The sequence below is a fragment of the Lycorma delicatula genome, chromosome 12 (genome assembly GCF_047948215.1).
Source record: "Lycorma delicatula isolate Av1 chromosome 12, ASM4794821v1, whole genome shotgun sequence".
NCBI classification, from domain to species: domain Eukaryota; kingdom Metazoa; phylum Arthropoda; class Insecta; order Hemiptera; family Fulgoridae; genus Lycorma; species Lycorma delicatula.
The window spans coordinates 56,244,607-56,271,545 of record NC_134466.1 but is presented as its reverse complement, the minus strand read 5'-3'; the positions used below and the strand labels follow the sequence as shown (position 1 = coordinate 56,271,545).

Here is a 26,939-nt window from a genome sequence, read left to right as displayed (position 1 = left end):
TTTTACTTATTTTTATTGGTTCCAGAGTTATAGCCAAATAAAATTTTAACTAATGAAATATTTGGATCTTACAAGAGGGAATATTTGATTTATTAATAATTATTAACCTCTGATTGTAAAAAAGGTTTTACAATAAATAATAATTCAATAATAACAACAACAAAAAAAAGAAAAATTATCAGAATTATTAATGAAATAAAATTTTATATCCTTTTCATTTAAAAAAAAAATGTATATATGTAATTTATTAGTCGTACAAGGAAGTTATTTGGTGTCCACATTAGATTTTTTCACTTTGTGATAAAAATATAATTTTTATAATACTCATCTGTAACGACCAAGATTTTTTAATGTTTTTCTTCACTTTCTTCTGTTTTTCGGCAATTTAATTTGAATCGTGAATTACAGGCCCTAAACCATAATTTTTCTGTTAACCTGGAAAGAAATTAAAAATTAAAAAATGATAGAATTAACTTTTAGTATTCAGTGTATTATAGGGAGGTAAATATAACATTAAACCGTACAATTATGTATGTTTTTAATATTAGAACTTATTTCCCTTTTTTAGTAGCCTCACGGACGTTTTATTGATGTTCAGCTGAAAACAGGTAATAAATTACGATCCAATTAACAGTTTTAGAAGTTTTCTATAGCTGAAATTTGTCAAACGTTTGTGGAAAAATCTGAATAAGATTACTGGAAATGTAATTTTAGTTACAATATATTACATCAGAATCTCTGTAAGGACTGATAAATTTTTTCTGATGTACGCTGTTTATTTTCTGATTTACTGAAGAAAAGTAATTTTTCCTAGCCATTGAAAAAGTTGATATAACCGTTAAAGAAGCTTGTACTCGATTAACATTTATCAATTATATTATCCATTCTGATGACATGTGCTTTGTGGAAATATCATCCTGGAAGTTTCATGTTCGGTAGAAAAAAAAATCTTTCTTCCTGTAAGGCTTAATGGCTAGAGCCGTCTTGCTGGTCGATATAAAAATTCCTGTATGAATTCGCCTTTGTCAAATATAATAGATAAAGTTAAAAAAATCTCAGCTCTTCCAAGACCGCAAGTAGAATTTTATTCCGATCCTTACTAACGGTCTACAGGTACTGAATTTTGTAAAAGTTAATGCGGTAAAAAGATGGATTAGTAATTGAAAATCGGTTGAGCCATATAACGAAGAGAGTTCGTCGCAGTGTAATTTTAATTTTATAACTTTTTGATTTTTATTACAATAGGCTTAACCAATTGGTTAAAGTGAGAATGAGTGTAACGGTGCACTCTTGAGTAGCACCGAGAAAATCATGTATCCCGTCTCTTACTTTTTTTATTTTCCCAATTCAGTTTAATTTAAATTAAATAATCACTAATTAATTTTCAAATGATAGAGTTCAGAGATTCAAGTACCAATAATAGGTTTTTTCATACTTCCATTTCTTTAAAACACGTTTTGTAAAATAATTAACGTACGTACGTATTATTAATTAACAATTAATAATTAACATGGTGACGCGTGAGTATATATATATATATATATATATATCTGTTCTATAAATAAGCGTCTTATTCCATCCTAGCTCATCTATGACGTCAAAATATGAGAACATATATAAGCATGCATACTGTACGAATTGAGCATCGATATCTTGGATACCATAAGAATCCATCTTGTATTAGAATAGATTAGATCATAAAATTGCTACAATTATTCACATTCTGTAAAAAATATAAAAGTTTAAAATATGTATTTCGTAATCTACGTTACGAGCTTTTTCATCTTCAGTGCGATGAATGTTGGTGTAAGAGGGTAAGTATTTTGTATGTGTGTGTGTGTTTGTGCGTGCGTATTGAACCATTAAGCTGTAAATATTCTTATAAGAAGTTTTAAAAAATGGTTTTAAAGAATAATTTCATTGTAGATACCAGTACCGTGTATTTTCCTTAATCAAAAAAGGATACCTCCCTAAATCAGAGTGGTCAAGATTTAGGAAAAAGATTGTTTAGGTCTGATGCAATTGAAATTAGGAAAATCTTAATGGCTGTTATATCGTAGTCAAAGAAAATTAAGATTTAAAAAGCAAAAGTTATTATAAAAAGAAATTTCTTCTAAAAAATAATTTTTTTTTTTAATTTTAATTTGAATTGCAACTTTTTTCGATTTGGCACCAATGTTAAATTCTTATTTGGCTCTCACTTAAAAAAAAAAAATATGAAATTTAAAGCACAATTAAAAAAAGTATTATAAATACTTTTTTATGGACAATCGAAAAAAAATTTTTTTTTGAATGGTCCGTTTGAAATCGGTTTAATTTAATTAAAATATTTTATTAAATTCATATTTCTTATTTATTTTTTATTTAAAATGTGACTAGCCCTGCAAAAAATATAAAAAAATTCCTACCCATGAAACTAGAAGGCAATAATTTTTACGTTCCAGCTTTTATCGTAAATAACGGAGGGAAAATAATTTTTTTGATAAAAAAAATATTTCCTCCGTTTTTACTTTTATGCGAATCCAAAATTACTGAAATGACGGTTACAAAATTTTTTTGGTGTGAATATCTATCTGTTTGTTGGCAAAGTTACAACTAATGTTTCATGTACAGTTTAATCTATAATAATCATATTATCGTAATTAATAGATGAGATGCTGTAGTAGAAGAATTTTTAATTTATTACGTTTGTAATAGAATAACGGTTGAGTGAGAAAAAAATCATTCAATGTGTTTTTTATCTCAATACATATCAGATTTATTTAAGTTTGTTTTAAAATCCAAGGGAGGAGAGCATTGACCGTATGACTCCCCCCCGGCGAGTTCAATCGCCACGCTGTATTTCCTGCCTCCCTCTGAGGCATAAAAAGAAGGCGCACTTCACCATAATCCATAAGTTCCTTATGTAAGGAACTATAGTTCCTTACGTAAGTTTACGTAAGGATGTACAAGTTCTTTACATAATCTATAGTTCCTTACGTATTATTTATCTTAATGCGAGTGGCCGGTTTTTTATGACAGCGTAAATCTAAATTAATAAATTTAATCTAAATTAATAAACGTTGCAAGTAACGATTTCAAAAAATAATACATTTACTTGTTTTAATTTCAGGTATTCTAAATTTGAGGTTGCTAAATACGTTCATCATGAAAAATATCCAAATCTTGAAGCGAGGTATTTATATAATAAATATATGAGTATATATATATATATATTTGTTCATTATGTTATCTATATTTTTATAAATTATTTAATAAATTATGGCATCAGCACTAAAGCTTGTAATCGAATAATACTTTTTTAATTTCGAGGTATGGTGGTCGTGTGCGATTAAAATGTAAAAATATTTGCACGGTATGTAGTACGTATGCTTATTTCCAGTTTACTTAATTTAATGAAGATGTTGATTTAAATAGTATTAAATACGAATTATTTAGTATTATACGAATTATTTATTTAAAATATTAATAGTAAATTAATATTACAAGTATACAAATTTTCATCTTATTAAACAGCTTTGAATTTTTATAAAAATGGATAGTTGATAGAAACATTAAGTTGACACAGATTAAATTAGTTGGACATCTTGATGATCCAAAAAGTTGCTTGCAAAATATGCATGAAAGAAAACTGTTTGCAAAAAATTCAAAAGTGGAAATTACGTGCCTTCATCAAATTAAGGAAGGAAACAAAAATAATGCTTAAAGAGCCCTTTATTCTGACCAAGATCCTGATTTCTTTATCATGAACAGATGATTACTAGAATCCAAGAATTTATCTTATTATTTTAATTCTTAAGTTTTCCTTCTGATAACTAAATCAGCTATTCTTTGAGATAGTCGTATGTTTATGTATTCTACCTAAAATTTATTTCTCTGTTATATTGAGTTATGTTCTGTTCTGTTTTATAAATGCGGTTGCATTTTGGAAGTTAATTGTCATTAGGTATAAGTTTAATTATCATTATTTTTTTCTTCTCTGCAATTTTAATCTTGGAGGATCATTTCGATCCAGCGCCCCGTTGCTAAGGAGTGTTCATTGTTTGTTTACTTTTTTGCGTACTTCTTTGTTTACTTTTTATGGTTTCTAGTTTCGTTTATGCATATGTACGCTTAGTTCTTGCACGATATGGATCAGCTGCCTTCGGAAGATGTGGTAGACGAGAGGTCATGGGATATTGTAGGTTGTAGTGTACCGTCAAGGAAACGTGATCCACTACCGTCGTTTGATAGGGGCGCGAGGAGGGCTGCGCGCAGGAAGCTTATTAGAGACGACTTGGCGAACAATCTGTCAGAAGCGTCGAGTGTTAACGAGAGTGTAATCATGGAGTCCCAGACTACTACTAGTCAGTGGAGGACCATACCTGTGCCAAGGAGGCAAGCAGTGAATCGTAGTCCTAACAATGCCGACTTACCACTATCGAATAGGTTTAGTGTCCTTCCATTAGAGGATACGGAAGTTGTGAACCAACCTGAGCCAGTCAAGCCTCCTCCGATTGTGCTTTATGGAATAAACGACGTGCTGAAATTGTACGATCTGCCCGAAGCGACCGTGTGCAAGAGTGTTTACAGCATTCGACTGGTTGGAGATAAGCAGCTGAGAATAATTTCTAGGGACATTGAGGCGTACAAGATTATACATGTTGTTCGAGAGCACGGTCTGATAGGTCATACTTTGACAAGGAAGGATCAACGAGCCTTTCGTGTTGTAATACCTGCACCACACTATTCCACTGGAGATGATAAAGGACAAATTGAAGCCCACGGGCATCGGGTGAAGATAAATGCACGCCACAGGATAACTAAGGAGCCCACACCGACTTTCTTCGTGAACCTGGAGACACAGGAAATCAATAAGGCCATTTTTGAATTGGAAATTCAAAATCCTTGCGCTACCGCAAGGTGGCCGGCCCCGCACTTGATGATTAGAACTTCCCTTCGATGGGTGTGGGGTGCCGAGGACAATCAACCCGGAACCTTAATTTCTAAAATAAAATGTATGCTGCGGCAGCTGGGCGTGCTGGTGAGGGCAGTGTGGACAATATGGACAGGCTTTCATCAAATATAGACTTCCTGGTTCAACAGGTTGGGAGTCTGATAGCCTTGCTCACCCAGGTGCTCTGTAAAATCTGTTGATATCCAGATTTCTACGAATCGCTGCATGGAACAGTAACATCCTACTTTCTAGGGGTGAGGAGGTAGGGGTTATGGGAATTTCCAATTCCCTGGACTTCATTTTGATATCGGAAACGCACTTTACTGACCGGAACTACCTCAGGCTTCAAGGTTACTCTGTGTATGTGACGAATCAACCAGATCGAAGGGCCCATGGAGGAACCGCGATTCTGATTCGGAGTTCTCTGCGGCATAATCAACTTCCGGGCTTCTGCACTGACCAGATTCAGGCAACCACGGTTAAAATTACAGACTGGTTGGGGTCTATTAGGCTGTCCGCTGTGTACTGCCCTCCGTAGCATATTGTAACTGATGAGTTATTTTCTGATTTCTTTGCGACTCTGGTTCTAGATTTATTGCCGGAGGAGACTGGAACGTGAAAGACCCATTGTGGGGTACCCGGTTGACTACCAGCAGGGGTAGATCGTTGAAGAGGTGTGTTCAAAATCTGCGCCTGGACGTGGTATCGGGTTTTCAGCCGACATACTGGCCTACGGACTTGACGAAGATCCCGGATTTGCTTGACTTTTTTGTCACCTCGGTTATATGATCTGCATACACTGTGTTGGAGAACAACTATGATTCATCGTCGGACCACTCGCCCGTTCTTTACGCGATTACTTTTTGACGTCGGTCATGCAGGAGGAAGCATGGCGGTCTACACTTGATGATTTTCACATTGTTTCAGGTGTAGGTTTCGTACAAGCTGTGATCGTAGTGCCTGGCGACACAGCTGGTGTATTTTAATAAGCTCGTCCATCGATGGAGCAACCCGGGGGAGGTTGTTTGGAGGACTAGGTCGGATTGGCCAAGGACCTGATCTTCGGTTACCCCTTCATGCCAAGCAGGTCACTCAGTAGGTCGCCGTCGAGGTCCCGGTCTTCTGCAAAGGAAGTCACGGAAGCCCCTCGGGTAGTGGAGCGCCCGAATGAAGTGGCATTGCAGAAAAACCTGCGCGATACCTCTGTTTCGAGCGGTGCGGAGAAGGCGAAAGCTGGATCCGTGCAGCGATGGCATGACCCTGGTGGGGGGGGGGGGGACGCCAAGTCCGAAGGACGCTTCCCAACGAAGTCAGGGAAGGCGGAAAGCAGTGGCGCCGATTCTGCTCCTGGACGCGAGGTTTCTGGGGGGAAGCCTGTTATAAGGCAGGTGACCTCTGGAACTGAGGGTCGAGGAAATGAGGGCCGAATGGGCCAAGATTTCTTCAAAAAAAAGAAGGAGTTCAGAGTAGCTCTAGAGTTACGCCAGTTGGTCGACTCGTGTTTGAGTGAATGTGGTTTATTGGTTTCAGCTCTGGCTATGAAATGTGAAGGAGTCCAGGGTGCGAACTTTGCATTAGATTCAGTCGTTAGTCAACTATCAGGCAAGGTTTATCAGGTGGTGGAGGGAGTCCGGAGTTTTAAGCCGGTAACGGGTTAGACTTTGGGCGAACTCCAAAGGTCTATTAATAGGGTGGAGGAGAAGGTTAAAAAGCCTGTCTCCTCCTCTCCGCCTGGCTCTGATATTGCTTACCACATTTAGGGCGCTATAACATAAGAGGCCTGGATCGATCGTGGATGGGGGGGGGGCGTCTGTGGAACGCAGACGGAGGCACGGTAAGAAATAGTGGTCCTCTGACCTTAGAGGGAGGTCCGCGCGGATAAGGTACCAGCGCTGCCCCCTAACGGGGACCATCGTTACGTGTGCGCTGAGTGTCTTCGGATCTACCGGCGTGCCTGAAATGAATACGTTCACGCCATCAAGGTAGCCAAACTCAAGTTCTGGCAGGACTCAATGCGCCAGTTTGCAAAGCAATCCCTGGCAGCTCGCAAAGACTTGTTACAAGCCAAAGTTATTGCACGTGTTGTCCAGTGTTCGGTGCGGGTTTGGTGGTCGTGAGATACACATTAACATCTGTGGTGACTTACCAGGCATTCCTGAATACTCTGTTTCCAGATGCTCCGGATGGTGAAACGGAAATCGGCGTTAGGGCGTGTGAAGCACCATTCCCTGGCGTTCGGACTGTAGATATAGAACGAGTGGTTTCTCGAATGGCATTGAAGAAAGCACCGGGGATTGACCAACTTGACCCGGATATACTTTACCATCTGCTGCCTGTCATAAGAGAGTCGCTTGGCAGACTATTCTCAAGATGCCTAAACTGGGGTTGCTTTCCAGCTTGCTGGAAGATGGCTTTGATGAGGGTGCTCTTAAAATCTGGAAAGGATCCTGGTGAAGTCAGTAGTTATCGACCTATCAGCCTCTTGCCGGTTCTCGGCAAGTTGCTGGAAAGGCTGGTTGTGGAACGGCTCTGGGAAAACATAGATATGAACTCTTTTCTAAATCGAGGCCAATATGGCCTCATGAAAGGGGTTGGTACCGAGGATTGCATCTTAAATGCTCTTGTCAAGGTGGAAAGCGCCGACTGCAAATACGTTTTGGCAATTTTTATTGACATAGATGCAGCATTTCCTTCCTTGTATTGGAGTTCTATCCTCTATGAATTGGAACGCCACAATGTTACCGAAGCCCTGCAACCCGTTGTAAGAGACTATTTGTCGAATCGCTCGGCTCTGTTTAAGGATGCGCACATAGTTGTGGAAAAGTCCGTCACCAGGGGAAACCCGCAGGGTTCCATTCTCGGTCCTCCGCTGAGGAACCTGGTTTTTGATGGATTTCTGGGGTTGACATTCCCAGAAGGGGTTACGGCCCAGGCTTTCACCGATGACTGTCTCCTTTTGGTTCGTGGTAATTCACGACTGCAACTAGAGAATAGGGCGCAGGCGGCCTTGTCAACCGCCGAGGGCTGGATGGACCTGCAAAATATAAAGATTTCTTTGCCCAAGACGAAGTTCATGCTTCTCAAGGGTGCAGACAAATTATCAAGCAGTCGTAACATTACATTAAGTATAAAGGCTGAGTAATCAGCCGAGTAAGGGTTCATAAGTACCTAGTTGTTTTGTTTGATGAAAAATTGCTTTTTATTAACCACATTAGACAAGTTGCGACGGACGCTGTCTCAGTGATGCACAAGCTTAGAAGGATTGCTCGAAAGGATTACGGGCTGTCGGGCCGTCAAATGTACGTGGTTTACCGAGGCGTCTTTGACAGTATGATAGCATACGCGGCGCCAATTTGGGTGCAGAAATTGGAGAGAAATAGAGCACTGCTTCTAAATTTAAAGAGTGTCCTGCGCAGAACCATGATAGTATGCACTGGTGTTTTTAAAACAACCTCCTACCAGGCTACCACCGTATTGGAAAGACTCTCCCAATCGATTAAGTAGTGAAAGGTAAATCAGCCATGTGGAAGTTGCGAAGAGGTCGGGAGGCCGAGGCATTTGGGATGCGGTTTCAAGCCGGGCCAGAACCGGAGCGGAACGGTGATCACAATGCACCGGAGCTAAATTTCGTTCAGTTGCCCATCTCCCGTCTGCGGAAGAGGCTTTGGAGCCTCGTGATGGAGGCATGGCAGCTTGAATGGCACACCACGACTAAGGAAAGATCCTTGTAGAGCAAGATCCAAGTGCTTTAAACGCTGATAGGTAGCTCACTAGGAGCTTTTAGGTATTTGGGTCGCTAATCCGTTTTTAGGGGCACAATAGCCGTTTCTTGGCACTGACATTTGGTCTATGCTGTAGGGCGACTGAATGGTGTGGTGGCGGGAGAAATGCCAGTTAACCAAATTACAGACCAATTAGCCTATTACCGATCTTATCTAAATTGTTTGAGAAGCTACTACTGCACAGGCTTTGGCCAGTGTTGGAGAGTAAGGGGATAATTCCGGACCATCAGTTTGGGTTCAGGTGTGGCCATTCCACAATCGAACAATCCCATACAGTCATCAGAGTAATCAGCATATGTCTAGAGGAGCAGAAATTAAGGTCGGCGGCGTTCTTAGACATCCAATAGGCCTTTGATAAGGTATGGATACCAGGCTTGCTCTAAAAGTTAAAGCTACAACTTCCTCAACCCTACTTCCTAGTCTTGCGGAATTATCTTGAGGGGCGTTTTTCTCAGATGAAATTTAATGACAAATTTTCAAGGTTCTTTGAGATTGGGTCGGGTGTCCCTCTGTCCTCTGTGCTGGGTCCTGTGTTGTATTCCATATTCGCTGCGGACATTCCGGTCCTGGATGATCGCATCTTTGCCACGTTCGCCGATGACACTGCTATCCTGGCTGTTAACGAATACCCTGGCCGCCTAGCCTACAAATACAAAACCTAAAATGGCGCTAGATCGTGTCTGCGTGTGGCAGAAAAAGTGGAGGTTTAAGGTTAAGCCAAGGCACGTCACATTTGCCATGCGGAAAAGTGACTGTCCCGCTGTGTATTTCGATGGTGTTTTGATCCCGCAAACCCAGACTGTGCGGTATCTGGGACTTCATCTGGATCGGCGTTTGACCTGGAAGTGTCATGTAAGGATGAAGAGGAAACAGCTGAACGCAAGGTACAAGGAACTTCATTGGCTGCTACGGAGGAACTCAGACCTCAGGAGCAAATAACAATTTTTCCTTCTATTTTTCTTGAATTTTCTTTAAATTTTAAAAAAAATATCTGTATATCATTATAGCATATTATATCACATTAATGTATACACACATATCATACTTAATCTTGCATGCTATTAGAGTATCTCATGTTATACTTCGAGTTGAGTATCATGCTACAGTATTTCATTAGTAAAACATTGAAATGACGAAAAAAGTAATTTAAAGTCATTTTTTACAATATTATTATTAAATAATAAATTAATTAATAAAAAAAAATTATGTTATTTTAATGTCAATTATCAGCTGATTGTCAGTTTTATTTTATTTTTTTTAAATAATACTTTTAGTGTCACCAGATTTCCAAATCATACTAAAGAAAGCTTAAACATTAGTTAGTTCGTCAGTAACAAATAAGTTTTTATCTTTTAGTTTCCGGAACCACCGTAAGGTTTTACTTTATGAATGAAGATGATGTGTGTGAATGTAAAAATGAAGTGTAGTCTTGTACAGTCTAGGTCGATCGTTCCTGAGATGGTTAATTGAAGCCCAACCATCAAAGAACTAATGTTAAAATTCGTGTAAAAGTAACTGCCTTTTTTAGCCCACCTAGTGGGCCTAGTGGTTAACTCGTCAATGTAAATCAGCTGATTTCGAAGTCGAGTGTCCTAAGGTTCAAATACTATAAAAGCAGTAACTTCTAATTACGGATTTGAATACTAGATCGTGGAAACCGGTGTTCTATTGGGGTAATTTCCGTAGGGAGAAGAAAAAGTTCTGTCAACCGCCGCCAGGCCCGCTTTGACGACAGTGCAGGGCTCCACCCACTAAAAACCTCCCCTTCTACTCACGCAGGGGACAGACCTAATCTACATGGTATGTAGACAGCCCCTGCACAATCACTCGGGCGCTCTTTTGACCGAATTAGAATAACCAGAGCGACATTCCCAGGGAATCATCGGCGAACGACGACTCCGAGGAGCTCCCGCCGCCCACCACCAAAAGGATTGGCCGCCCACAGTCGTTCGGCATCGGTCGCTCCGCCTCAGGTCAACTGCAGATTTCCAGCCTTGTTTTTCTTATCGCTGTTGATCCAAATTATAAAATAAGAGAGAAAATCAACCTCGTGAAGAGTTTGTTAATGTCAGTTCCAAAAATAAATGGAAGGTTATGTAATTACACTAGCGCGCGCATTATTTTATATTTTCTTTTTATCACGTTTTATATTTTTGTAGTTTGACTTGAATTTTAAAGTACAAAGGATCTTAATTTATTACAAAAGAACCCAGTAATAATTTCATTATATAGAGGCAGCAACGTAACTAAAGTTTTATTTTAACAACAAAAATTCCTTCTTCTTTTTGAAGGAGATCGAAGGTGATTTAAAAATAGCAGAAATATGTTTTATTGTTGTTCTTATTTTGTAAGTAATCATTTAAGGTACCATTTATATATTAAAACATCTTTGTTTAAATCATTATGCCGATCAGTATTAATTAATTAAATATTCACTTTTTATCACAGTTGTAAATCATTTGGAAAAACTGAAGATGCATTATCAGGGTAAGTATTAAATCACAAATTTTTTTTTTGTCTTCAGTCATTTGACTGGTTTGATGCAGCTCTCCAAGATTCCCTGTCTAGTGCTAGTCGTTTCACAAATATCACAAATCACAAATAGTTAATTTTATTTACTTTTTAAAAACGCGCCACAAATAATTTTTTTTAAATCTATTATTTACTTAAAAAAGTTTTAACGGTATAGATACTGGGCTTATCGCGTTTAAAAGTGAAATACATCTCTGTAAACAAACGATAGTACGTCAAATTTACCGTGAATAACCATCAGCTCATAATTAACCGTATAAATAACAGAACAATTTGAACCACCTCTTCTTAAATCTCAATATCCTAGCTTCATTTTTTTATTCATTTTCCTGCAAACTGAAACCAAATATTACTTATTTTAAAACTATTTAAATTATATAAGCTGCCGTAAATTTCTCATCATTTATAATATTTTAAATTAAATTTAATAAATTTCTCCTCTGAAAATGTTACTCCCTAAAAAATTAATCTATTTCGGACTAAAATTTTTAAAACGCGTTCATAGATAACGGTTATTATTTCTCTCAACTATCTTTAATTGATTTACCTCTTTGCTGAAAAATTAAATGTATTCTGAACGATTCCGCAACATATAGCTCGAAATAGAGAAACGATCCAGAAATAACAGTCGTTTAAAAATATAGAGTTGAACAGAGTCTACTACGCTGTGTAATTAGAGATTCATATTTCAGGAGAATATATTAGAGTAGGGATGTCAATAGCCTCAAGTAGGTGCTTCCTCCAAAGCCAGAATAGTGTTTACCTTTTCCTATTACCGTTAAAGTTGCACCGATTACTGGTTTTGTTTTACTGATAAATACTTTACATATTTTAGTAAAGCGGTTTGGCTTATTAGACTGTACATCCTGACCCGTAAGGGGAAGATCCTGCCACGTGAAGATTCCGGTCGCCACGACACCCCCTTCGTGCCAAGTCCTGATAAGCTTTACCAGATGTCATCTTATGGAGCCACAGACTGATTGACGTCTCTCAGTCATCAGTCAGTAGTTTTTATCAGAATGCCACCGATGCAAATGCCACAAATGACATTTCCATCGGTGTAAACCCTATAAAATATACGTAACGAAAAACAAATAACAAAAATACTCATACGAAATAAACCTACTAGAACAGATTAAAAGTTTTGAGCTAAATTCCCTACAACAAAAGAAAATTAGATAAACAACACCACAAAGAAACAAAACAAAAACAATTAACACCAAACAAAACTTCAAAAACGCCTATCATTGCAACTAAAACGCCTTAGAGATCCTACCCACCCGTGTTACACGAACTATACGCCCTCCCAAACTCACTGAATAACCAAATATTTCATAAAACTCTCTATTATAATCCATTTTTCCCAGCTTTTCCAACTGACAGTCAAATCCAAGTAAGATCCAATCTCCGACCTGCCTCATAACCTCTAATCGTCTTTCCTCATAACGTAGACAGATATACAAAACGTAAAAAATATTGTCCATTATACCACAATTCAAACCAGATCCGAATCAGCCAAGCCGAAACGAGCCAATTTATTCGTAAAGCAACTTAATGGCATATTTATTTGAGACGTCCAAGAGGCGCACCGTAAACTTATCACATAAGAAGAGACCATGAGAGACTAATGGACGTATAACGTCCATTAGTTGTTTCATCCCATCTCTCCTACTACAATTAAAATCCACTATTCTTAAGCTCTCTAATTTTTACAGAATTCAATTCACCCGACTTTTTTTGCAAAAATAACGCTGTTGACGCTAAACCGTGAGAACATCAATGAGCTTCCCTCCAGCAATCACCAGAACAGCCTCACGAGAGATAGTATGATAACCCATGTTACTGTGAACAGCAAGAGACGCTAGGCCCTCAGTAAAATAGCCATATAAATGTTGTATTTTAGTCTATCCACCCGTACAGGTGCGGCATACTACACAATTGACTTACACACACCTTTATAAAGGATACACATGGTTCTAAAATTTAAATCCCGATCCGGACTTATAACACGTCGAATACACTTCAACAAATCTTCTTCGCGACTTATTGTAATTGCTCCTTGAATCGAAAATTTTCGTCAAGGATTACCTTGAGGTACCTCTGAACCTGAACATAACGGATTCGGTGGCCTGACATAGATATACGCATTCGTCGCGTCACAGCCAAACGGCCTTTCGGCAACATCATTGTGGTTTTATCCGGGGGGAATGCCATCTTATGCTGATGGCCTCATAGTTCAGTATCCTACAGGCCTGAGAGCCCTAAGTACAATCTCGTTCGACGTGCATCCTTCGACCAGCAGTATCCCGTCATCGGAATTAACGATAATGCGACAACCGCCGGCAACTTCAGCCGCATCACAGTATTAAACTCTACAACCCATAACAAAGGCCCCAATACACTGCCTTGAAGTCAACCCTTAGACAGTGTCTTTACTATGTCGTGGGCAGTATCACAAAGCGGAACTTCATGATGACTGAAATAACTATGCATTACCTGCATTTTACTCCAAGAACACCCACGTCTCTGTAACTGATATAAAGCAGAGGGCCACCACAATTTGTTAAATGCACCAGATATGTCCAGGAAAATCCTCAAGACATACCCTGCACAACTACTCCTCACAATATTCATGATTTTTAGGATAGCATCCTCTGTCCCTTTACCAGGACGAAAACCATATTGATCATCCATCAATAACTGTTGCAACATCTTCCTATCATTTATGCACAAACATATTATCTTCACAAAGACTTAACTGGGAGCAACATCAAGGGCCTGTATGAGGAACTAAAGTAGGTGGATCCTTTTCGCTACCTTTAAATAAAAGCTTAACTATTTCCTTCCTCCAATAAATTGGAAAATGACCAATAAAAAGCATTTTATTAAAAACCCTAGTAAAAACATGAACACTAACATTTATTGAGCGAATAAGAAGTTCCACTGTTATTCCATCAAAACCAGGAGCTTTTCCTCTACCAAAGCTACAAATTACAACATGCACCTCAGCTCAGTAACTTCTGAAGACAAAAATATCCACATGATGAGAAGCAACATCATTCCGAACACAAGAATGATATGCAGTCTCAACCTCTGAATCAATTTGGCACCAAATCATTCAGTAGCGATATATTTAAAACATAATTTAAAGGTTTTGTTTTACAGGAACAATATTACTCTGTTGATGAATTTCTAAATACTAATTAAACATTTAAGATTTTTAAAAAGACCCTTAATTTTCTCATCTCAGTATAAAATATACATAAATATGTGTTCAAATAATTCTAATTTTGATTTTATAGTTATTTTATATATTTAGAATCTCACCTATGTAATTTAACATTATTTCATTTGTTTATATTTTAAATAATTAATTTCGACTTTAAGTATATACATTTTCATTTAAAAATTAATTTTTATTTTGTGATGCGGTTCTAATGAAGGTTTTATCACTGCTTTCCTTAATCCACCCAGACAAATGTTGGGTCAGTTCCTTTTGTATTCATGGAATAACACATGTATCTGTTCTTGATCTACATATGTGTACATAATAACGTTACATATGAAACGATCAGATTTAAGAATGGACAATTTATAAATGTAATATTAAAATAAGTTTAGTTCTTCTTGTGCCTGTACTATCTATTTCCCTCAGAATAAGTATTAAAGTACTGTAATGTTCAAGGAATGTTATTTTTATAGACACAGCTGCTTTCATGGATAAGTAAGACTTAACATAGAGTAAGAAGATCAGACTATGTTGTCACTAGTCTTCCTTACTAGACTTCTTAATAATAAAAAGTAATATTTAATACAAAAATATTTTATTTTTATTTAAAAAAATACTATTTTTCAAAATGAAGTCTACATTTACAGATTAACGAGAATATTATTATGGGTGATTTATAAATTTCTTCATTAAATTAGTAAAACTCATTTAGTAAAAATCACATTTCACTTCTTATGATATTATACTTTCTAAAGGAAGTTAAAAGAGGAAAATCAGGTATTAACCTCTATACCTCTTCTAGCCTTTTAAATACTCCCTAAAGGAAAATTAACATTTTGCAATTTCAAAAATGTTAATTTTGAAAATCCATTTTACAATGAACAAAAAGGAAAAACCATGGGAAGTAAAGATTTTCAAAATATTTTGCTTTTCAAGCTCAATATTCTACTTTCTACCTTGGATACTGATTCAGTATTTCACATGGATTCACATATAATTTTTGCTTATTTCTATGGAGAAAAAAATCCCATGCAAAAAACAAAAGACATTTGCTGATTATTTTAAATCAGTTTAATTTTACTTGAATGATGTCAAAATCTTATTTTGAAAAAACCTATTTAGCCTAATTAATTATTGATAATTGATTGATGACTTCATTTTCATTATTGGTTAAGAGTTATCACAGCTGAAGCTTTAGAGCTTAATTTTTAATGAATTTGACTCTCGACAGCAATTGCCCTGTAAGATATGTGAATACATTACTGCATGTCTATTCTTAAATGCTATTGCATGATTTATGGATGCCATAATGTGTGTGTGTGTAAATAAAACCATGTTAAATGTAGATTATTGAACGTTAGATTATACGATTAAATTCTTATTAATAATGATTGTCTATTAATTACAGTTATATACATGAAATGTATAACAAAATTAAAGCAACTTATTTTCTGAGGTGAGTATATATACTTAAACTAGTATTTACACTTTTCTAAAGTATTTTTTTAATCTTTTTTTAATTAATTTTTATAGTAAAAATAATTAATTAGGAATTTCATTAGTATATCTTTTCTTACAATGTTAAATGCCCAAGAGAATCAATCATTAAGCAATTGTGTTATATTGAACCGATAAAGTAAGATTCCAATATCAATAAGAACTTTCATGCTGTGATATTAAAGATGTATATGACCAAACATATCATCACAAAATAGCTGCTGTTTGTTATCCACATAATACACATGTATAAGTAGGAATTATATATTAGCTTGCAAAAAGGGTAGTTTCATCTCTGATTTACATAAGACTAGAAAATCAAATCAAAGATGATCATAGTATTAATAATAATACAAGTGACAACAGACTGAAGTTAAAGGGCTTATTCATAAATGTCAACAAATGACTATTACAGAAATTTCTGAAAATTTTTAAGTGATGTGAGAGTAGAAAAAAGTTAATCGGTTCACTGGATTTTGCAACCTGAATGTAAAAAAAAAGATCTGTTACTGTTCTTATTACAATATGATAGTTTCTGCAGCAGAAAAGCATAGAGTCAGATCATCAACTCTGTATAATAACTTTCAATGAAATATAGTAGTGATATTTAAGCTCACCTCCATCACAGATAGAAAAAAATCACATTTTCATTTTGAAAAATAACAGTAACCATTTAGAATTAATGGGTAATATTCTACCTTGCCTTTCAAACTAAGAAATGTCACTCCTCAATAGTATGCCATGATTTTAAAATATATAGTGAAACAGGGAATATATTCCAATAATAAAATCATCCCATTCACAGTTTGGTTTCCACCAGGACAATGTTTGCCTTTAAATGCTGAAACTATGAAAAAACTACAAGGGCTTGAGCAGCTGCACTACCCAAACTTCGTATTGTCCAGATTTACTACAACATAATTATAATCTCTTTGGCAAAATTAAGAAATTGTTGAACGAGGAACTCATTGATACTAAGTGAGGGCAAGTCAACAGTCATCAGAAAGAACTCTTCTTCTGGAATCAATAAGTTTCCTGAGTACTGAATCATGTGTATTGTAGTCAAAGCAGGCTGCACTGAAAATAAATGGTAGCTCACTTCATTTGGCTCATTAAATAAATTATAGCCTTGTAATTCTTTTTTACATTTAAATCTCTCCCTATTATTAGCAAGGATATGAGCTACCTTTTCCTTATGAACAAGTCAGCCCTAAGGGGGATTTTGTACTGCTACCAGATAAAACAAAATTTTTTTGGTGACATATTGCTAATATTTTGATGTTTTATTATGAATTCTATTGATTTTATGCAATCGCATGTTTTACACGATTTAAATATATTAAACAAAACAGCTTAAATTTTAAAGCAGGTACATTTTATCTTCCGGTAGGAGAGAAGATGCAAAAGTAATTCTATACTAATCCTGGAATATATATTCTTCAAACAATTCCAAGATCAATCTTAGTTCTGTTGCAAACGGTCCAAATTTTGAATGGAGTTAAAATAAATTGATTCAGTAGCAGAAAAAACATGGAAAACTAGAAGAAATGTTGAATAAAGAATTCTTTAGAAGTAATTTTTTTTTAATTGTTACTGTTATGAGGAAAAATAATTGAATAGAGAGCCTAAATAGTAACGGAATTTTCAAAAGATTTCTGCATTTTATTATTTTCATTTTTAGACTACTATTAACTTATTAATATAGCTTATTTTATAGCTTAATAAATAATATTTTTTTTAATATTCAGGTGCTTTAAGAATAGTAAACTTGAAAAACTAAAAAAACAGTAAGTAGTCTTAACAATTTTAGTTAAAATTGACATAAATATGATGTTTATTTCTTTTTTAAAGAATTATTTTTAAGCAGGGGCAAACTGGTTACTTTCATTTTTATTCTCTCCCTTCTCTTTCATCTCATAAATAGTTCCTCTATAATGCAGTTATCTTCAACTTCATTCAGTTACTCCTTTTCCGTTTCCTTCTATAATTTTACTTTAAAATTACTTCTTGTATACACTCAAAGAATAAAACTTAATACATAATGTTCATCTTTTACTTGTATTATTAAACAAAGATTCCTTTCCTTTTCTTTTAAGACTTTTCCGTACCCTATTTTAACAATCTTTTATTTCCTCTTTTTTTCTCTGTTACCTAATTTAAACAATTTATTCTTTTTCTATCTCTTTTCTTTGGTTTAATTTTTTAAAGGTTTTATGGCTTATTTGTTTATATACATTTTTTTTTTGTACTTTGGTTGTATTTTTTTGTTTATAATTTTTTCTGTAATTTCAAGTATATTAAATTAATTTTCATTTTTTTTTTTTGAGATGATGGACATCGACTGCTTTGGTCATTTTGCCCTAATTATTATTGTTATTATCATTATTTTTTATATGTGTATAGGATAAATCTTTATAGTACAAACTACAACTTATTTTCTGTGTATTAGTTAAAATAAAATGAAAAACCAAAAAAAATTAACATAAATTACCTTTAATTAATAAGATTGTTATGAAATTAAGTATACTACCAAACATATTTAAATAATTATTTTAGTACATTTTAACTGCTTAGCTAATGGATCCTTTAGAATCGGTTGTGTAGATAGTGAAGTGAATAAAATATTTATATCATAGACTGTAATTTATGTAAATTAAAATAAACCATTTTATTTTAATAATTACTATTAGATATAATGTCCTGTGCAGACATCATTATCTAGTATCAGCGCATTATATCTTCTTACTAGTAAATATTTGATTTATGGTTTAAAACTTTAGTTAGGCTGCAAGACATGATACTTGTTTGATGAATCATTCAAAACTATAAGAAAAAAGATCAATACTTTCATTAATAATATAATAAAAGAAATATAAAAAGAGATTATATGATCATAGAACTCTACAAAATAAAGAAGAGATATTATATGATTACTTGATTTCATGTCTGAATATACTACCCATTAAAAAATCAGATGATTTTTATAAATGTTCATTGATATAATGAAATATGAAATAATAAAATTTGGTAACACTTGCATAGATAAATTTTGAATTGAATAAGTTCTTTGAAGACAAATTATTTGAAAATAAATAGAAACTTGTACTGAATAAGTTCTTTGAATAAACAAACTCTCTGAATCAATAAATCTTTCATTGATTAAGTATGTAGATGAGCAATACCTTGAAGTAATAACCAAATCACTTGAATAAGTAGATTTCCATTTTTAAAAAGATACTTTAGTTTTGTAAAAATCTTTGATATAAGTACTTGTTTAATTCTTTAAGTTTGCTAACAAACATAGTTTGTGTATTGGTCTAGGAAGTATCCCGAAAGACTATTTGACATCTCCAACGCATACTAAATTGCATGATCCAGTAACTGTTTTTGCCATTAACCAATGTTTCCACTGTAAAGGAGAAGTATTTTCATCTGATATTACTTCTAAGGTTCCTTCACAGATGCTATTTTTATGAGTTTTCCAGTTGTTGCAATTAATTTAAATAATCCTTTGACCAATAATTCCAAATGGATTAAATAGATTTTTTCATTATTTGCCAATGGTCTAAAGGATTAATGGAAATTTTAGTGAAATCAGTGTCAGCAATCGTGGTGGGAGGAAATCGAATAAGAAGGTCTCCAAGTGTTAATGGTTGTGAATTCCTCGAATCAGAAGATACAAAATATAACAGGTGTGAATTTAACTAAATTTAAATTTGGTTAATTTTATTTTGGTTAATTTGGTAATACCCTTTCGGGTGTTTTAATTACAGGCAGGATGGGATAAAGACGGAGTTCTGGAGTGGGGGAGCAGGAATGATATAGTCTGACCTGGTAACTAAAGATAAGGATAATTTATCTTCCTCAACTACAGGAGTTAGAGGCAGGCAATAAATTAAGGTCTGACAGGTGAGCCGACCTGTCATGATAGACATACTATCAGTAGGTGGGGAGGCTCATTAGAGTGAAAGGACACTCCTCTGGATAATGCAATTATTCCAGTTCCTGAGCCACCTGTGAGTGTATGTTTCGAAAGCAGTAATCATGAAGAATCAGGAAGTAAAACAATCAGTATTGAAGAAGACAACAATGATTTTGATTTTGAATTATCTTCCAGTAAGCCACATCTTACTTATATCATAAGGTGAATTAAATGACTTGGTTAGGAATTTAAATTTATCAAAAAATCAAGCTGAATTCTTACAATCAAGACTGCAACGTTGTAATTTACTTCAAAAAAATACAAAAATTTCAGTATTAATTTGAAAGAGACAAACGATGTGATGAAAGACATTCTTGAAAAAAAAATTATAAAAAACACAGCTGGAATATATGTGGTGATTTGAAAGTTATAGCTATTTTGTAAGGCGTGCAGTTAGGCTACATCAGGCAGAAATTTCCAAATGTAAGTGAAGGAAAAATTAAAGAAGAAATATTTGTTGGTCCTCAAATAACAGAGTTGGTCAAAGATGATGTATTTAACTCAATGTTAAATAATGTAGAAAGTACAACTTGGGCTTCAATTAAACACATTTCCTACATTTTCTCGGCAAACAAAAATCCGACAATTACCACAATATTGTTACTTAACTTCTTACTTCATACAGAGCTAAAGGATGTAATATATCTTTCAAAATACATTTTCTCTACTCACATGTGAATTTTTTCCCCCCGGACAACCTCAGAGACATAAGTGACGAACACGGTAAAGGTTTCTATCCAGACATTTCAGTGATAGAAAGCCGCTATAAAGAGAAATGGAATACCAATATGCTAGCCAATTACTGTTGGACATTAATTCATCATATGCCTGAGGCTATTTATAAAAGAAAAGGATGAGCAAAATCATTCTAACACGGGTATGGCTATGCAAAATTATAAACTTTACAGATTTTAACTATATTTTCCCTTAATTTTTTTTTTTTTAAGCGTAATTTATTTAAAACTAAGGGTGATAAAATATTGTATTTTCAGATTTGTGATGTATGCAAAAAAGCAATTCAAGAAATGGTACCACACTTAGTGAAACATAAAAAACAATTTTTTTTGTCTATTAGTGTAACATTTGATTCATAAAATATATGCTATTTAATTTAAAATTCTGATTTAAAGATCAAATGAATAAAAGTACATTAAGACACCGTTAATGTAAAATTTTAACAATTTTCAGAGACTTTTTACTATTTTTTTTCATTTTATTTTAACTTTATACATGATTTTGTTGAACAGTTACTGTAACAAGCTTTTTAATAATAAAATTTTAACGTTAATGAATTCAATAAAGAATTAAGGGAAGTTATTCTTACACTGGCTATATATTATTAATATTTCACATTCACAAAATGTGTGAATGGAGAGATCTTCATTTTTTTCCTTCATATGTATTATATTGATTCATATCATTTTATTACCTATTTTTTAATAGAGTAATAATATTTGTTTGATGATAAATTAATTATCTTATAAATAAATATTATTGTAAATCATAAAAATATTTCAATACAGTGCGTAAGGTTCACCCTGACTACCATAAAGTTTCATCATTTTGTGAACCTGTAGAAAAGTCTTTTCAGTATTGAAGAAAACATTCACTAATCTGAATACTGGTTATCTGAAATATCACAAAACACAGTTTACACAAACACAATTAGTTACCTTAAGATAATTAATCTCAACAATAAATTATGAAGGTTACTACTACATTAGCTTATAACCTTCAATTGAGATCGGTTGTAACCTTCAATTGAAATTGAAATTTGTGTCATAACACCAATTTCATTCCTATGACTTTGTGATAGTGCTGACGTAAAAGATCCGAAAACATCAACAGCCCTTATATTTGGGTATTAATGTGAACATGAGTACATAAGTTTTTGTACAAAAAAAGTCAAAAATGACTGGAATTAAAAAAGGTTATTTTCACAAAATATTAATTGCAGACCTACCCATAGTTATTTATATTTTTATCAGGTATTTGTTTTCATATATTTTTCTTTGTTTTTCAGCAAATATTACGAGCAAAATTTGTAAGTACCAGTATCATTTACTTTTCTAAAATGTCAGATCAGTCTTTTTTTTACTCATCTCTTTGATTTCACACAAAAAAAAGAAAAGTTAGCTTTTAATGTTTTAAATTTAGTAATTTATTCAGAAACAGACGTAAGTCAATCAGACATTGTGTGCTACAGGATGGCAAAATGTTATGTGCAACGAATACAAGGCAAAGCAATTTTATGTTTAGTAAATATGGATGATAACGGCTTACGTTAATATTTCATTATTGTGAAAAGCCAATATTCTGAAATGAGGTTACAGTCCTCATTTTTTCCAGTTTCATCAAAACCACTCATTAACCCATTTAGATCAGTTAACAGAGTCCATGGGTTAAAAATGAACTGCTTGAATGGTGAAAAGGAAATGAACGAGGAAATGACTGTCAAAATAACGAAGAAAATTGAAAGGGATAGAAAACCTCATCTTTCATAGAAGATGTCTCCTCATCTACATGGAAAACTGCTACAATTGTACATTTTATTTCCAACCAATGATGAAACAAACTTAACTATTGGGCATAATTTCAAAATTGCTATTTTCAGTTACAGTTCATTTCTTTAATGTTAATTTAACTTTTCATCATAATTTTATTATTATTATTATTAATAACACAAATGCATAATAAAATATTTAATTTATTTTATTAACATATCTTTTTTTAAATATTGCTTATACTTTTGATTTATTATTATTTAAAATCTAAGAAAAAATATCCCTATATTTTGATGAAATATCTGCAGATTTATTTATTGCACTTACTTTTATCAATTAGAAAGGAATGTTAATAATAAAACTTTTTTTTATAATTTTACTTTTTACTGAAAAACAAATTGAATATAATATGATTTTTAATTCTTTCCTTTGTGTTAATTTTATCTTACAGAATTCAGCTGACAGTTTTTCAGAAGAAATGTGAGGAAAAAGAAAAAAAATTGGTACCGACTCTTCTTAAACTTTTTAAATTAATCCCGAATAAAATTGTGTAAGAATATTTTATATTTGCTTTATTTTTGCGGTAAATATCATAAATATAAGAGTGGGCTTAAAAGTGAGTTTCTTCGATCACTAGTAAGAAAAAAAATTAATACAAAATAATTAAAAAAATATATCCTTCTCATTAAATAACTGAACTCCTTCTTGTTATGTATCTTCTTATTACATAATTAATGCAATCAAAAAGTGTATTTATTGTGTTGTCATTCTGTTCTTATTCATTCATGGCAGCATTTAACTGCTAAATTATACATTCTATAATATAGAGTTTGTAATGTTATGTCCAGTTTTAAAAAGTAAATTTTTTTGAGGCCGTTCTTGTCAATTTGATTTGAACAAACCATTTCATAACAATTCCGCACAATAAAATTTTCAATGCATTAAATAACACGAATGCGCTCTTTTATACGGATTTAAATACTAGATCGTGGATACCGGTGTTCGTTGGTGGTTTGGTTTCAATTACCCACTCATCTTAGGAATGGTCGACCAGAAACTGTATAAGACTACACTTCATTTACATTCATAATATCATCCTCATTCATCATATAAAGTACTATATGAATGGTATTACCAGAAGCTAAAACAGGAAAAAGAAGTTTTAGGCCCACCTGTTCTTCAATATTATTAGGAAATCTGATGTGGGATTCTTCATGGACTTCAGTAATATCCTATTATTTTTCACCAACACTAAAGAAAAACAGATTCTAGTTTTCTATACTTAAACATTTATATAATCAATATAATTATAAATAAATGAATTGAACAACAGTTGAATATGCATATGCTAAAATATTGTCACCTATCACAAATGTTACTGACTTTTTAGCCCACCACACGAACACACACACACACACACACACAAGCACACGTATATAGAGATTTTAATATAAAATCATTTTATAATTAAATATTAAATTATATTATATTATTTTTAATTTAAATTAAAAATTATTTTTTATTTAAACTATTTGTAATTTAATGTTGAAGAAAAATAAATTTGCAATTATACTGGGTGTTGGTAATAATAGCAGAACAATATTGCTTCAGAAAATTAAAATTAACAATAATTATTATATCGATATTTTTTATATAAAAGGTTATGGATGCAGGCATTCAAAAGAAAAACCCGCACCGATTGTCTGAGAAAAAGTGAATTTTTGGTAAGTTTATAGAATTAGCGCTAATAAAATTGATTACATAATTTTTTTTTAACTTCTGGGACCACCGTTAGGTATTGCTTCAGAGATGAGATGAATGACAATTATAGTAGCGTGTGAAAATGCCATGCCTGACCGGGATTTGAACCCGCGACCTCCGGATGAAAGGCCGAGACGCTACCACTCGCGCTACGAAGGCCGGCATCATACCTTCTTTTTTTTTTTTACGTCGTAAGTGGGAAAATTTGCCTCAGCCAAACGCCCAGTAGCCTGTAAATACTGGGTGTGTGGGGTTCACCGCCTACTGCAGTGGGACCCACTCTCTCACGCAACGTAATGCTGGAATTGACGCCGATGACCACCACGCGCATCACGGGCACACCTCACATATATTTACACTTCTCATTCACACTCTATTTACAAAATTACATATATATACACTATATAACACATTCAGACATCATTTACAATCAATAATATATACATCTCATAATACATATATCACAGCTATGCCGGCCTCAGACAACAAGAAGCATCCCACGGGAGCCATTGGTGACGAGAATGCCGAGGCACCTCCGACACCCGCTCTCGAAGGCTGGCGTCCATCGCTGCCCTCAACCGACATCTCAGTTGTCCGCCTCGCGGTCCTCCTCTATCAGTTTCAGCTGTAGCACCCTGTATCAACCGCATGACCCCCCCCCCCCCCCCCAGCGAGTTCAAATCGTCTCGAGGTATCTCCTATCTCCATCTGGTGCACACAAAGAAGGTATGCCCACCGTATCCACGTCATCACAATATTGGCACAGTTCTCTTTCCGATCTTGCAGAAGTAGATCCCGAACGACCCATGACCCGACAACCACCGAGCCGTCCACATCTCCATGCAGTCTATGACCCAGTCAGCCACCTCTCGGATCAAGGTGTTGGTCCAGTGCCCCTCCTTCGCACTCCGCCACCTTTTCTGCCAGTCAGCCAGCAAGCGGCCCCTCGCCGTCTCTCTACCATCTCTGGTTCTATCTCTTCTTTCTTTGGCCAGCAGGTCCAACAGTGGCATACCAGCTAATACCAGTGAGGCATCCAATGATACCGTCCGGTAGAGTCGCACAACTCTTATCGCCAGTCTCCTATTATATATGCCATTCAATCTCCGGACATTTCTCACCACTGCAAAGGCCTCCCACAATATACCCGTGTTGCATACAAATTCATACCTTACCGGTACCAAAACGTTCGTAAGCCTACAGCTATCAAGTATTATTTCACTATGTAAAAGTGTTTTCAAAAACAAATATCCCAGTTAATTCTATGAACCTTTAAATTTTTTGTTTTATATCATAATATGTTTTATAATAATTCTACGATATATTCTGAAATTGTTAGTGGTTTTTTTGACTTATTTTTAAAATAATATTTAAAACTAAAAACTGTTTCAACCGGAGGAAAAATACAAAATTATAATTTATGTAGTATTATCAGTTGTTATTCTGGTTTTACTATTAAATTATTAGATAAGTATAAATACATTATTTTTATTTAAACTGCATTTATGTACAATAAGATGTACTATAATACAAAAATAAATAACTTAATACAAAAGTAATACGGTTAAAAATTAGAAGTCTAATTTTTCATTTAGCTTTCTTTTTTGATTCTAATTATAACATATTCACTTAAAAAATATAGAATTAAATTTTAAAATAAAAATTAATAAACTGACTTATTTATTCTTCTTTACTTTGATATTAAGAGGGATGCCTTTCATAATATTCTATCGTTTTACAATACAACATCGTCGAAGCTTATATATCAGGTCATCAACAAGTTGGTTCGGCAAACCTTTGCATAATCAAAATTGTGGAAAAATACTACTTAAAAAAAACAGTATTGTAATTAGAAGGAAGTAATAGAATGAAATAAAGAAAATACGTCACTGGTGACTTGTCTTTGTAATTCTACATTGATGTTTCTTTCAGCAGTGAACAGTACACTGTTTAAATGTATCGTACACGATGAATCACAGAATTCAGGCAGTCGTATACCGGTATCTGTGTGTCGGTTCCTGTCTACTTTCAAATAAGATAGGTGTCTCACCCATCATTGTCTTTTTTATTTTGTTTCTGATACCACATAAAATAAGAGATCGATAGTAATGTAAGAAATAATCAGTTAATTATATAGTTAAATTAAATGTAAGTCTTCGTACAGGAGAGTTCAATACTAGAACTCGCCTTATTTTGTATTTAAATAATCAATGACAAAAACGAATCAAGTAATAATTTTTACAAGTGATGCAACACTGATGTCAACCACCAGGTTATAATCTCATAAGAATCCTTTCATAAGAGGTCCCGGGTTCGAATCCCGGTCAGGCATGGCATTTTCACACCAAAATTGTCATTCATTTCAACCTCTGAGGCAACACCGGTGGTCCCGGAGGTAAAAAAAACTCATAAGAATACGATGCAATAAATTTAGGTCATTTTATCGATATACATGCAGCTATCGAACGACTCATTCGATGTAATTTAGTAATTTATGAAATTAAGTCCTTCTTTGTAATCTTCAAATCAAACAAAGCAAACAATAAAATAATAATTGTATCATATTAATGACACTGACACTATTTTCTCTTTATCGATTGAAACAGTCATCGATAGAGGACTCCTAAACCTCTCTTGAAATAATCGTTTTTATTATTTTGGCCAATGTACATTTTATACAGAGTCATCATCAATATACGCAAAAAAAAGAAAATAT

The 26,939-nt window shown here is 34.1% G+C and overlaps 1 protein-coding gene across 7 annotated transcripts in view; it reads left to right on the top strand.

Moving 5' to 3' along the window:
* The first annotated feature begins 1,627 nt into the window (after positions 1 to 1,627).
* The window catches only part of LOC142332853 (uncharacterized), a 75,738-nt gene continuing 50,426 nt past the window's right edge, over positions 1,628 to 26,939 (top strand). For all 7 annotated transcript variants that reach the window (XM_075379519.1, XM_075379516.1, XM_075379518.1 and 4 more), the window contains exons 1-7: positions 1,628 to 1,814; positions 3,113 to 3,175; positions 11,167 to 11,205; positions 15,888 to 15,935; positions 17,725 to 17,763; positions 21,982 to 22,002; positions 22,914 to 23,012. In XM_075379519.1, the coding sequence (XP_075235634.1) occupies positions 1,750 to 1,814; positions 3,113 to 3,175; positions 11,167 to 11,205; positions 15,888 to 15,935; positions 17,725 to 17,763; positions 21,982 to 22,002; positions 22,914 to 23,012 (374 nt within the window). In that variant the 5' untranslated portion in view covers positions 1,628 to 1,749. The remainder of the gene's footprint in view (positions 1,815 to 3,112; positions 3,176 to 11,166; positions 11,206 to 15,887; positions 15,936 to 17,724; positions 17,764 to 21,981; positions 22,003 to 22,913; positions 23,013 to 26,939) is intronic.